This window comes from Microcebus murinus, chromosome 2, assembly GCF_040939455.1.
Source record: "Microcebus murinus isolate Inina chromosome 2, M.murinus_Inina_mat1.0, whole genome shotgun sequence".
Classification (NCBI taxonomy): domain Eukaryota; kingdom Metazoa; phylum Chordata; class Mammalia; order Primates; family Cheirogaleidae; genus Microcebus; species Microcebus murinus.
The window spans coordinates 2,774,823-2,789,342 of NC_134105.1; the positions used below are offsets into that span (position 1 = coordinate 2,774,823).

General features: G+C 40.0%; 1 protein-coding gene across 28 annotated transcripts in view; it reads left to right on the forward strand.

Moving 5' to 3' along the window:
• The window catches only part of CAMTA1 (calmodulin binding transcription activator 1), an 857,123-nt gene that overhangs the window by 95,133 nt on the left and 747,470 nt on the right, over positions 1-14,520 (forward strand). The window contains exon 4 of one of the 28 annotated variants that reach the window (XM_020281959.2): positions 1,577-1,841. The exons of the other annotated variants lie outside the window; for them this stretch is intronic. Coding sequence (XP_020137548.1) covers positions 1,577-1,585 — 9 coding nt within the window. The 3' untranslated portion in view covers positions 1,586-1,841. Of the gene's footprint in view, positions 1-1,576; positions 1,842-14,520 lie in introns of those variants that run through there. 28 annotated transcript variants of the gene reach the window in all.

Here is a 14,520-nt window from a genome sequence, read left to right on the forward strand (position 1 = left end):
CTTGCCTTTTGTTGCAAACATGCTGAAATGGTCTAAATAATGATGCTACTAAAATAACGTATGCATTGTTTAGATGGGGTATTGATTCCTTCTATAGTGTTCAGAATTGCTTGCATGCCTCCCAGCAACAAACACATATGTGGCAGACTTTATGTGAGATGAGCATTCCAGAGAAATGAAATGCTAGTTTACTTTTCAGTAGCTATGCAACTTAAAAAAAGATACCGTGTTTTTAGAAATGTGGCCTTAAGGCACTAATACGCTTGTATACAATGCATAAAGCTCTGCAGTTATTTTGACAAAACCTAATCAGAGGGAACAAAAACCTGGCATTTATATAGTTTGTTTGTTTATTGATTGCCATAAGCTACTTGAAAGAATATCCTGATCCTTTTAATAAAGTCCTTTAGGACAGTTGTCTATATTTTAATATATAAGTATTTCTGGAGTTTGATTTTAACAAGGTTAACTTAAATGTTAGATTCTGTGGGGTAAAGGTGAGTGGGAGAATGGAAGTGGAAATGGCAATGGGGACTCTCATAAAGAGAATGGTAACTAAGTTCTTTGGGTTGGTTATGCTCTCAGGCCATTATTGACATTGATTTTTAGAATCTGCTGTCCAGTAAGCATGGAGGAATTTGCATCCTCAAATCAGAGAACATAGCCTGCTAAGTTTTCAGAGAGCAGGCTCTAAAGATTATTATTATATTATGATACTACTCATTTACTAGTGAAATGAATATTGAAATTGTTTACTATAACTATTAATGATTGTGGTTATTACTATTGCTGTGAAGTTTGTCATGATTTAGGTGGTAGTTTCATGTTTCAAAACAAAACCATGGCTCTTTTTATCCTTTTTAAAAACATAAACTAGTTTATTAAGGGGAAAAGTGAGTAAATAATATTTGTTGAAGAAATGAAGCCTGTCAGATACTTTTCCCCCTTGTCCTTGTGTTAAGCCTCTATTAGTTCTGTATAATTCCAGTAGAACTAGCAAGTTATTTCGCTTAAAATGTCTTTTTCCCCCCTGTGCAGTGAAAGTTGAATGTGAGAACAGATCTTAATAGATATAGTTACACAATTTATTTTATCATGTATCACTTTATTGCTGTCTTCTAGAACATTGTTATACTAAATGTTCCAATAATGGAAATTTTATGCAGCTACTTCAAATGAAACAAATTTGCAAAAACTCAATTTTGGAATTCATTCCTTGAGGAGAGGGAAAAAAACTTACCATGCTGTGACCAAATTAGATTTCTGATATGTTGGCAACTTATCAAACACTGTCATTTCCAGAAAACAGGTTGTGGGGTCAAATGGAAATAACAGTACTTCCCAGTCACTTTAAATTGGAAATATTTTGGGTTTTAATATGATTGAATGGTTAAGTTTTTACAAAAATTTTGTTGGTAACAGGTAATTAAAATGTGGTTTTGTACCTAAATAAAAATGGCTTTGCACGGCATCAGGAATGACCGTGTTCAATTACAGTGGAGTCTTCTTTTCAAGAGCTTGATTTTAAATTCTCAGAGATATTAGTTTTACTTACTGGAGCTCCTTTGTTTTGCAGAGATCATGATGCAGCCGTGCTTTTGGATTTCTTTTTAATAATGTGTGACCCTTCACCTTTGATCCCCTGACCTGCATTACCTTGGTAACCATTTCATTTTTTAATTTAATTTCATTTTTTAATTTGGTGTACAAGCTGTAACATTTCATCTCTCAAAGTGTAACACGCTGATTTCCTCAAATAGAGATACCCCCTTTGAGTGATAAATTTGCAAAATGCTGTCTTCATTTTCTGTATTAAAATTCATTTCAGTTTTTAAAATAAAGTGTAATCTGTGTTTTCATCCTTTTAAAATTTAAGTTTAATGAGTGCATTTCCCCATGCGGTATATTTCCTTTTCTATTCATGTTTTGCAAAAGCTGAATTAAATTGGTGTTTATATATAACACACACACCCAGAATACCCGCACCTTCTCCTCTACTCCCAAACCACTGCCCCTTTCCCTCGTACACACCACCCCCACCGTCACCACACACCCCTTCCTTTGCAGAGTAATTTGTCTTTTCCAAAATTGCAGCAACTTGAATTTATCACTCTCAGTTGCCACATTCTACTTCCTCAGATTATATTTTATATTCTGAAATATTATTAGGAGAAAAAGCTTAGACTTAATTTTAATTTCATTTAAGGGCTAGAAGAATACAAAGTTGTCTCATTACCAAAATTCACCTTTCCCCCTCCTTTAATATTTTGTTTCTTTGAGGCATAAGTTAAAAATAAGCAGTTTTAACATGACCAAAACTGTACTTTTATCTCTAATGAAACCTGGTCAAACAGCTCTGGTGGTCTGTATGCTAGCTTGATTTATGCCATATGCTATTTTATGACTGTTTTCTAAACAATGCATTTTTTAAAATTGTATTCTTCTTTTCAGAAAATTGTTAATCAAAAGCAAAACAAACTAGAATCAAAACCAAAAATCAAACTTGAGTTAATTCTTTGAACTGGCAGGGTATTCCTAAGAAATCATGTTCTTTAACCAAAAAAAAAAAAAAAAACCATGTGAATTCTCTCAGCATGGCCCACTGAAGCACAGATTACTTTTTAAGTGTCTCATTATTTTATTCTCTAACATTTAATGCTGATGTTTTAATTGCACACAGCTGAAGCTGCTAAATGAGCACTGAAATGGATTTAAGTCCTCTCTGAGCTTTGTTGATACCTATAAAAGTTTATATCATTCATTAGAACCACAAATTAAAATTAGTCGTGGTTAGCTGTTCACTGGCGATCGGAACTCTTGTGAAGAGTTGCTCAGGCTCCTGAGCTTGTTTTTGCCTATTTTACTTACATACCAGGAAAGCTGCCTTCGGCTTGTTGGGTATTTTTTCTTTTTCCGTAATTGCAAAATATCAGAGCTGAGAAATCCAAACAGGTAAAATATCTTGTGATTATAAATAAAATATCCCAGTAGTCGGGAGCAACTTACTTGCTGAACCTTGAATTTTAAGGTGCTTGGTTTTTTTTTTTTTTTTTGAGACAGAGTCTCGCTTTGTTGCCCAGGCTAGAGTGAGTGCCATGGCGTCAGCCTAGCTCACAGCAACCTCAAACTCCTGGGCTCAAGCGATCCCTCCTGCCTCAGCCTCCCCAAGTAGCTGGGACTACAGGCATGCGCCACCATGCCCGGCTAATTTTTTCTATATATATTAGTTGGCCAATTAATTTCTTTGTATTTATAATAGAGACGGGGTCTCGCTCTTGCTCAGGCTGGTTTCGAACTCCTGACCTCGAGCAATCCGCCCGCCTCAGCCTCCCAGAGAGCTAGGATTACAGGCGTGAGCCACCGCGCCCGGCTTAGGTGCTTGGTTTTTTTTTAAACATTTGTACTAGAATGTTTTCCAGATCCCTAAAGACTTTTTTTTTTTTTTTTGGCCTTAAGTGTGTCCTTTATTTGTTCCTTTGATGCCATGTCCTTCCAGCACTAAAGGAGTGGTGTCTGACTCAGTAGATGGTGTGTAGAATCACAGGCCTGCAAGGGCCGTGCTCAAGCAGCCCTGTACCAGCCAGCCTCTGGGGTTCCCAGGAGAGTCACACTTCCTGTTCACAGAATCTACTCCCTTGGGGCCCATCTACTTGTGAGGTAGATGGTACTTTATTCAAAAATCCAGTAGGTGCTGAAAAGCCATTAATAGGTGCAGGAATGTTTTTATTATCATATTTTATTTTGTAGTTATATCACTTAGATTTTCTTGAAGATTTTTTGCTTACTACATTTTAAGACAACCTACTTTTTCTGAGAGAGCCAATATATAGACACATTTAACATTTATTTTCAATGAGCATTGCATATTTGATTAGTCTTTAGTACTTTCTAGTACGTTGTAAGCCACATGGATTTTGCTTATGTAAGCATGATTCATTGTCATCTGAGAGTCAGAAAACCTGCCTTGGACCATCAAGGTCTTTGGATATGTCATTGGCATCTGTTAAGGTAGTCATACAACTGAAATAAAGACTTCAAAAGACTTTCACTTTGGTGTAAAAATAGCAAAATTTGTTTTTTTGGCTTAAAACACAGAAATTGGTAAAACATTTCATTCGTGCTACTTCTGTTTTATCCTCTGTGAAATGTAGATATTGTATGTCTCCTACTTGTTTTTTAGAGTGGGAGGATAAATGAAACACTGTATGACAAACACACTGGGAACTTGGAAGAAAGGTGCTTTTGAAACTGAACCTCAAATTATGGCTATGCTGTTGGTGGTCATAACCGCTGTGCTGAGCGGCAGTGGTAGTGACCCCCCTGGTGCCAGGGCCACGGGCTCTGGAGCCAAGCTGCCTTGTTCGAATCCCACTTTGGCCTCTTGCAAGTGGTCTGACAACAGAAAATTACCTAACTTCTCTGTGTCTGAGTTTCCCCCTCTTTAAATAGGGGCTGATAATAACAGTACCCACGCAAAGGATCATCATAAGTTTTAGCCGAATTGATGTACGCAAAATACTTAGAGCAGCACTTGCCACGTAGTGTGGCTGATCCTGCACACATGGAAAAACCCCTTGAGGGGGGCTTACACCTTTTGGAAAATTATACTTTTAAAAATTCCTCTGTTTTCTTCTAACATTGACTTAGAGACCCTTGGTTGCTTAGAGAGAGAGGAACTGAATATTTTATGGTAATTAAGCACCTCTAAAACAGATGCAAATTCAGGTGTGTAAATTTAAATCTGGACTTTTTAGTTTAGATCATGAAGAGCTCCTTAGCACTTTGCAGAAAGGTTCTTTTGTGTTAGCTATTTTTGGCTGTGGAGGTACAAGGAAAGAGAGCTGAGGGAGAGACCTGTCTTTTACCTAGTTAGCCTTATTTGCCCTCTTTTACTCTTGGTAAACTAGCTAGTTTTCAAGGAGTCAGAAGTGTTGAACTGTTGAGGTTTTTACATAGCTGTGTGAGGATTGAGTGTCCTCTTAAGCAGAGCTGGGGGAAGGGATGTTCCTGCTTGCCCTGTGTGTGTAAGAATACTCGCCACAAACTTATCCCAGTGCTTTCCGTACTGGGGAATAGATAAAAGTCATTCAGATTTATCTAGCAGGTACATGGTGTGTTAACCCCATTTTGCACGTGTGTATGCCAATGCTCAGAAAGGTTAAATAAACTCTCCCAGGCTCCTACCCTAGTAAATTGCAGAAGTGGCACTTAGATCCAGGTGCCATGCCTCTCGTGACACTGCCACCCTGCACTGAGCTGTGAACCTGGCTGAACCACTCACAAGAAACACTTCTGCCATTTTGGTTGCAGGGACCTCAGCTGTATGTATTATCCTTCCTCAGCCATCAGGCCTTTTAACATAACTGCACCCTAATTTAGGAAGGCCTTATGCAATGCAGCTGGTTCCAACAGTCCAGCACCACCATTACCAGGAAGGCTATGTCACATATGCAACACTTGTATATACTCATATATGTGGGACTCTATAGCAGTGGCTTCCTCAACCCTGGCTGCACATCCAGAATCACTTGTACAGCTTTTTAAAAAACATGGATTTTTTTAAACCCCCCACCCCCACCCTAAGACTCTGATCTTGTTCTAGCAGAGAATCATTGATAGGTTTAGAAATACAGAAAGTTTATTTTATTAACAAAAAAAAAGAAGGTGAATAATGTGTGCACATACAGATCTGTGCCTCTAGAATGTGGGCCAGTGCTATTTATTCTATAGTTGGGTACGTTGTAAGTTAAAATGGGTCTTTGTGGGCCAGTTTAGTCGTGCAGCTGACAATAATCAGCACCTTTCTGTGGGAAAAGTCCCAGCCACCCACTCTGTACAGTCCTCTGTGGTACACATCTGACCACCTCAGAAACCAGGCTCGAACCTAGTCACAGAGTCAAAGGAAGGAAGAGGCCATGCTTGCTTTCTCGTTCTTGTTTACTTTTCTTTTTTCTCCTCTCTTTTGTGCAATTATTTTTCTATTCCCTTTTCTCCTGTCATCTCCTCATCCATAGTTTCTCCTCCTATGTTTTCTCTTTCTTCCATCCATCTACCAGATGTTTACAGTGTATCTGTCATCAGACTGTAAAGTATTTGAAGTCCTCTAGGTGCCCAGCACATAGTAGGTGTTCAAATGGACATTTCTTAATTTGTCTTAGTACTGTGTTTCCCCCAAAATAAGACAGGGTCTTATATTTATTTTTCCTCAAGAAGACACCTTAGGGCTTATTTTCAGGGAATGTGTTATTTTCCCCTCAAAGCCTCAGCTTGCAGCACGCACAGGATGGCCGGGAACTGATGGGGAGTCGACCTGTTGATGGGGCTGTCTGCACCTTTCTGGTCACCTCTGGGATAGTAGCTGTCACGATGGGACAGATGAGAAGGGCTGCTCATCTTCTTTACCACTCCATGACCAAATGCATGGGTTGTGCTGATATGCTGCGTAGCCATGCCCATCACTAGGTCTTATTTTCGGGGTAGGGCTTATATTGTGCAAATGCTTAGAAATCCTGCTAGGGCTTATTTTATGGGTAGGTCTTATTTTTGGGGAAACACGGTATCTGTCTTTCAAAGCAGTAGGCACTACCCTCTCATTAGCCAGAAAATTGTCAGATTTTGTTTGTGATCATATACCCTAACTTGAGTGGTTTATCTTGAAAATCTTAGCTAATTTAGCATCATGAATCTAGATAGATTGAGAAATACCAGGCTTCAGCCTCAGACCAGTATAGAATGTTGGGCAATAGGACAGACTTGGACCGTTCTAGGGGCCACATATATCAGGCTTTTAGCATATCTGCTGCATAGTTTTTAGAGTGGGAAGGTCCGAGGTCATCTAGGCTAGCCTCCTTGTTTTTTGTGATGAGGAACCCACTCTTGAGAGGAGAAGGTGCTTCTTCGAGGCCTGCTGCCAGTCCAGACTTGCCGCCTTCTCTTTGGTCACCTTAACCCAGTGTGGGTTGGGGCAGAGAGGACAGAGCCAAGGTGACAAGACAGCTACCTGTGGTTAACTGTTGGACTCTAGAAATACTGGAGAAATAGAGCCATCATCCTTCTGCATTCCTCCCCGCCAGCCCCCTATGGAAACAAATGGTACAAGGTTAGGGCGAACTTGAGGGCAGTGTGCAGGCCGGGAAGCTTTGTGCGTGCCCTAGATGCCGTCAAGTTGGCCTCGGTACCACCGAGCGGGCTGCCTTAGGTGTCTGGAGTCTGTTCTGATGGTGTCTAACCCTGCTTGAAGCTTTTGAGGAGACTAAGAAACACATGGTGAAGGTATGGGGAAAGATATTTTTGTCATTCCTCAATGAAAATCTGCTCTAGCCAGAAAGGGAGTTAATGAAGGAGAAGTCGGCAACAAAATTGCTGCACAGTCAGGAAATAACGGGAAACGTCTCCAGTTTGTTCTCATTTGTGGTTATTGTTTCCCTGGGCAACCGTGGCTGTGGTTACCATGGTGCTGTGTGATACACCTCAGAATCATAGGGTTTAGACTAGATTTTCTTCTTTCCACACAAATCTTTAGGTGGGTTCAGAAATATTCCACATGGTAGACTATCACATATATCAGCCACAAAACTTCTATTATTCAGGTTTGAATACCCAAACCCTCTTCTGTTCTTCTGTGTGAATCCTTTTATGTATTTTACTCCTCTTGGCTCTTCATTTTTCCAAAGGAGAAACCTAATTGACTGTAACTTTGTTGTATTAGTGGGGAGAGGACTGGTAGAAGAGAAGGTTGAAACTTTTGGTTAAGGTTTGACTCTGGGTTACTTTTACCTGCTCTAGTTCACCTTGACGCACCTGACACAACTTCATACACATAGTAGACACTCAGCAAGCATTAACTCTCTTTGCATTTCTCATTAGCACAGGTAATTAAGAACAGGAGCTGATAGACTGCACGTATCTGTGCAGAGATATATCTGTAATTAAAGTTTTAATTAAAGAAATACCAGACCAGGCAGATGGTTCTTATCCCTGCATCCTGTAAACCAAACAGCCGTGGCTTTTCGATCTTGCAAACAAGCAAAGCCGAGAGTAGCAGCATTCATGGTGGTGCACCAAAGGGGATAGGCAGTCTTATTTACTAACCATCATCTAATTTTGGTAGCATTCTGTGTGATGCCAGATCCAGGGGTAATCATTACAGTTTGAAATGAAAGACAATACATCAAAGTTATATCCCAACCAAAGCTTTTAAGCCTCAAGTCAAGGGCATTACCACAGCCCAGCTGGTAGATCACAGGGCATGCGGTTTTGTGCTAGATCACAAAAGCTGACAAAGTGTTATTTAGGATAATCAGCTAAATACAGTATTAAAGTAGAGCACTATCCTGATTTTTCAGATTTTGCCACCATAAAGTAATGCACAATTGAGATGTGACTCAGGTCCACCTGTCTCATTCAGATCTTCTCTGCCATGTCATGGTGACCTTGGTGGTCAATCAAGTGCAGAATTCTAAAAAAATATCCCCTGGGGGGTGACAGAAGATGACTTACCTCAGATCTTACCACTTCTTAGGGAGCTCCTCCCCCCATGAACCCCTGGGCATTTGTTCTGGTTACATCAGTATCAGCAGGAAGCCCGAGCAGTGCAGGGAGGTGGGCAGGTGGTAAAGTCCTCAGCAATTCTCTTTGACCTCTTGGGATTCACCCATTTCTTAACCCCCATTTTCTTACCCTTCTTCATAATCCTTTACTTAGCCATGCACACAATTTTCAGGTACTCAGTGCAGATAGGCAGTTGGACAACCAAATTACATGCTAGTTAATGCAGGTATGTTTTTGCCACTTGCATCTCACTAATCCATTTTCTACCTGGTAGAGCCAGTACTGAAGATGTTGATTTCTTTTATCAGAGTGAAGTGTTTTAGTTTAGAGGTTAGGAGAATAGTTTTCTACTTTGCTGAACAGTGGGTGACCTTACTCCATCCCTGTGCTTCTTTTAAATGAAGTAGAGCTTCTACTTGAGAAAAAGCCCACATTACACTGGGATATATATAAGCATCTTCATGTTAAAAGACTGTCATAAAATGGTAGAGGCTGAAAGTATTTTAACATATCTTAATATCATCTATAAATCAAAACTCAGTCACCCTGGGAGAAATATTGTATGTAAGCGTAAGGAGCCATGCAAAACCCACGTATGAGATCTGCGATGCTCTGTGCGTGAAGTTTGTGTCTCACAGGTGGATGGAAATGTGTCCGTCACCTTCTGGCTTGGGGAAGACTTCTGTTATTTAGCAAGATGTTCTTTGATTTTAGAAGAAGTCAATTAAATGTAAGCTACTTTGAATAAACAGTCTTTCGTGGTTGTGTTCAGAAAATATTCTAAGACCAGAAGTGTGCTACTAGGTATTAAGTTGACATTTTACATGCAGAATTTGAACCTGACTATGAAATCTGTTTCTTCTCTAATTTGGTTTAAGACCTGAACATGTAACCTTTGAGTATACACACAATTTTAGATTGTAGGAGGTTTCTTACTCATGAAGTGAAACTACTTTTACTCAGAGCAGCAGTTATGTCTTGCATCAAGGTGAAAAATAGACTTGTTTTTCCATAGAGAGGAGAAACATCAGCAAACCTACCTGGAATGGTAGGCTTTTTATTTCTTTCTGTAGTGGAGTTTTTTTGGTTTTTTTATTTTTTTTGGAGACAGAGTCTCGCTCTGTTGCCCTGGCTAGAGTGCCATGGCATCAGCCTAGCTCACAGCAACCTCAAACTCCTGGTCTTAGGGGATCCTCCTGCCTCAGCCTCCTGAGTATCTGTGACTACAGGCATGAGCCACCATGCCCAGATAATTTATATATATATGTGTGTATATTTTTTAGTTGTCCAGGTAATTTCTTTCTATTTTTTTAGTAGAGTTGGGGTCTTGCTCCTGCTCAGGTTAGTCTTGAACTCCTGAGCTCAACCAATCCACCCGCGTCGGCCTCCCAGAGTGCTAGGATTACAGGCATGAACCATCACGCCCAGCCTCTGGAGTAGGTTTTAAGAAAGTTTTTGCCCTACCTGATATCTGTGTGATGATGGGAGGGGGGGGAGTGGAGTGTTCTGCTCACCCCAGAGTAACTTAAATTCAAGTATTTCTCCATTTATTTAATAAATATTTATTGAATGCCTATATTATGCACTGTCATAGGCATCTGGAATAAAGCAGTAAATAAAACCATGCCATTCCTCTCAAAGAGCTTATTTTCTGATTCGAGGAGAGGGGCAATAGACAATAAGCAAACAAAAATAAATAATAGTAATTGAGTGCTTATATATACCAATTGCACTTACTAACTCATTCACTCTTCAGAACACTTTGAGGAAGTAAGTGCTATTATTACCCCCATTTCACAGATGAGGAAACTGAGACACAGAGAAGTTAACTTACTCAGTGTCACACAGCTAATGAGTGGTGCTGGTGGCATTCCAACCCAGATATTCTAACTCCAGATTTCATGTTCATATACACAATGCTATTTTATTTCTCTGTTACAAAACTATTTATTTCTAAATAAGGAAATCAATGTCGGAGATAGTAAGTGTGATGAAGAACAGTGAAACAAGGTGAACAGTGCAAAGGGTTCCTGGATATCTGTGTATGTGCATGTGCACACTGTTTTAGTTAGCGTGCCTTGAGCAGGTGTCTCTCATAAGGAGATCTGAAGGAAACAAGGTAGTGAACCATGTAGATATTTGGAGTGGGAGTTCTGAGCGGCAAGCAGAGGGAGCAGCAAAAGCAAAGGCCCCAAGGTAGGTGCAGGTTTGGCAGTAGCATAGGGGAAATCAGGAGGGTGGAGGAGCTAGTGTTGCTGCACAGTGAGTGTGGTGGAGGAGCAGGAGGTGAGGCGGCAGGGGTGGTAGCCTGTGGGGTCTTGCAGGTCGTGGTACAGTCTTTTGATGTACTGAATGAGAAGAAAAGCCATCTGAAAATTTTTGAGCTGGAAAAAGACATGAAGAAAAAGATCACTTCAAATGTAGTGCAGAGAATAGTCTAGGGCAGGATCAACAGACCATGGCCTGCTGGCCAGATTTGGCCTGCCACCTGTTTCTGGATAGCCAGCAAGTTAAGAAAACTTTTTCCATTTTTAAATGTTTTGGAAAAAAAATGAGTAATATTTTGTGTCACGTGAAAATTAAATGAAATTCAAATTTCAATCTCTACTTCAGTTCCCATTTTATTGGAATAGAGCCATACTCGTTCATTTGTGTATTGTCTGAGGCTGCTTTCGAGCTGCAGCAGCCAAGTTGAGTAGTTGTGACGGATACCATATGGCCTGCAGAGGCTGAAATACTTACTATCTGGCCCTTTACAGAAAAATTTTGCTGATCCCTGGTTTGCGTAATAGAGATAGAAGTGAAGGACCAGTGAGATGTTACAAGAGCTGATGGTGGCTTGGACCAAGGCAGTAAGAAGTGGTCAGATGTGGGTATGTTTCCAAGGAAGAACAGTATATTCAAACAGGAAGAGTAAAGTCAGGGATGGTGGCAGTGGTTTTGTACTGAGTAACTAGAAAAATGCAATTCCCCTGTACTGAGACTGGGAAGACCCTGGGAACGGCAGGCTTGGGGAGGAGGGGTGAGGAGAATATGGGAGTTGTGTTTCGGACATGGTTTATGATGTCAAGTGTTGAATAGGCAGTCATGTGTTTGAATCTGTAACTCAGAGGGAGGCCAAGGCTGGAGCTAGATTTTTGAGTGTTTTCAGCACATGAGGGTTTTTCAAGCTGTGGGACTGGGTGAAGTCCTGTAGGGAGTGTACAATAAAGAAGTCCAGACAAGGAGCCACGGGGCACCCAACGTTCAAGGGGAAAGGGTGAAGAAAAGGAAGCAAAGGAGATAACGAGAAGGTTTTCCTTCAACCAGAGAAGGAAAACAGGAGGGGGTGTCCTAGAAGCATGTGTTTCACAGCAAGATACAGACAGCCTGAGGATTCAGTGTGGATCTGGCAGCATGGAGGTCACAGGTGACTTTGATAAGAGCTGTACGAGTGAAATGGTGGGGATAGAAGGGCAGTTCCAGCTGGTTCAAGTGAAAGCAGGAGGACAGGAAGTGAAGCTGGTGCTTAAAAGGAGTTCCGTTTTCTGCAGCCCAAGTGCAGGCTGGCAGAGGTCAAGGAGTTGGATTTAACCTGGGATTAGGATTTTGCCAGGCAAGTATAGTGGAGGGAGGAGGAATAAGGGAGCTGATCATTGTGCAGAAGAGTTGATGTGATGATAGAGCATGCAGTCTAAGCCACGAAAAGAGCAAAAGACAGGCATGAGGAGCTGAGGGATAGCAAGAATTTGTGGGGTCAGTGGATTCAAGGAGTAGGATTCTGGAATTTTTAGAATTGGGATAGTCAAAGAGTGGGGCACTTGAACTTAATATCATGGAGGGGTGCAGTTAGGGTGATATCAAGGTCTAAGGCAGTGCTGTCCAATAGCAATGTCAGGTGAGCCAAATGTGCAATTTTTTAATGTTCTAGTAGCCATATTTTTAAAAAGTAAAAAGAAGTGAAATTTTAGTAATACATTTTATTTGACCTAATATCTAAATTATGTGAATGTGTAATCAACATAAAAATTATTGAGATATGTTATATATTTTTGGTATGAAATCTTTTGAAGTTGTATTTTATACTTCCAGTACATTGTCATTCGGACTAGGCATATTTCAGGTGCTTAGTGGCTGCATGTGGCTCATGGCTGCCATACTGGACAGCCATGGATGGCCATGTGTAGTCTGAGGTTATCAGAGGGTAATAAGTGGGTCAAGGAATGGAGAGGCCATGGTATATATATGAAGGATTGTCTGTGTGGATCTGAAAGAACTCATGACTCCTTATGAGGGAGCAGCTTGCAGAGGAGGAGAGGAGGCTGTGGTGGTTGACAGAAGGTGACCACTGCAGTAGTCACTACTCTAACCTGCCACCCACCAAGCAAGCATTTCTTGACTGTAATCTTGTTGCACTTCTCAAAACATCTGTGAGATTCTGAGGGATTGCTATTGCTTCATTTTAAGTCCAAGTGGCACTTCCTCAAATCGTGGGTTTTGGGGACAAGATTTCTGAGTCACAGTAAAATATCAGAACACAAACTCATAATTTTGACAGAATCTTCTGCAGGTGGCAGCTTTTTGGTTGGGTTTTTATTTTCATCCAGAAGGTCTTTCATTGAGTCACTATTGAAAATATTAACCCAATGTAAGCAAGTCATTACAGTCAATTTTTTTTCTTTGCCAGAAAAAAAAATATTGTTTAGTTTCTTTATTTTTATTTTGGCAGGTCTTTAGATGTCTGTTTTGATTTAGACATAATCCTCAAATTCTTCAAATGCTGTTAGTTATACTTAACAATCCTATCCTAAATGTGTTTGAATCCCAGCAGAAGCTGACATTCAGTAGGTTGGAAATAGTCCCACGTGATACAGGCAATAACATACAAAATCTGCCTGCCCTTCGGCTGACCTTTTGAAAGGGCAGGTGTGGTGAGCCTTTTACTGATGCAGAGGATTTAACTCCCCCTCTGTCTCTCTATGTTTGTATGTGTGTATATATATTTGTTTGGCTTCAATCCATCCATGTGTTTTTAAAGGTTAATAAAACTTGATAATGATTTCAGAAAGATACGTTTTAGCCTCGTAGGCCAGGAAAAAGTAAAATAATTTGAAACAGCAGACAGGAACATCTCAGCAACACACACACCCTTACTACTTTTCGTACTGATAATGTGTGCTGGTCGTGTGAGCCCCAAGGAAAAGGTAAATGGACACCTCAATTCTGTACCTTGGTTAGGTTTAAATTTACTTTCAGTTCCCTTTAGTTTCCTGCAGTATTAAGATTAACCAAAAAAATCTCAAAAATTCACCTCAGAAATGCTACAAGTCCCAATATTTAGGAAGGCAAGCCCATTTTGAGCTATGTGCTTGTGAACCCTATATTCTTGGCTGCCTTGTATGTTGAAGGAGTAACTTGTTCATTTTGTAGTAGCTAAGTCTTAGGAGTGAGGAATCGGAATAGTCTGTAGCTTGTCAGTGTCCAGACTTTACTAATCTCCTAAGAGCCTCATAGAGAATCTGATTTGTCACTGTGTTATTTTACTCTTTTATTTTTTTTTATTTTTTTTTTTTTTCAATAAAGCGCTGTCAGAAGATATTTTACTCTTTTAAATAAAATGTTCTCCTTCCTGTATCATTGTATTCACATGAAAGAAAGCTCAGTAAATACCATTTAGTAATAATGAAAGCTTACTCATTACATAAGTTTTCTTAAACACCCTTTATTCTAATTAAAATGTTTCCATCTGATGGGAAAGTGTATGGATACCAAGAACTGGAAATTAAGCAAGAAATTAAAAGAACATTAATGGCTTTATTGGAGCTTGTTTTGAGGTTTTTCTCCCCACTCAATGGTGTTTTGCTTACAAAGTTACCCCTTCACACATAAATCTTTATGATGAATGGACTGGAATATATCCTAACAAAAGAAAAGCTATTTTATGATGCCACTTGTAAATTATAACACATGTTATATAAGTATTAGCTTTTT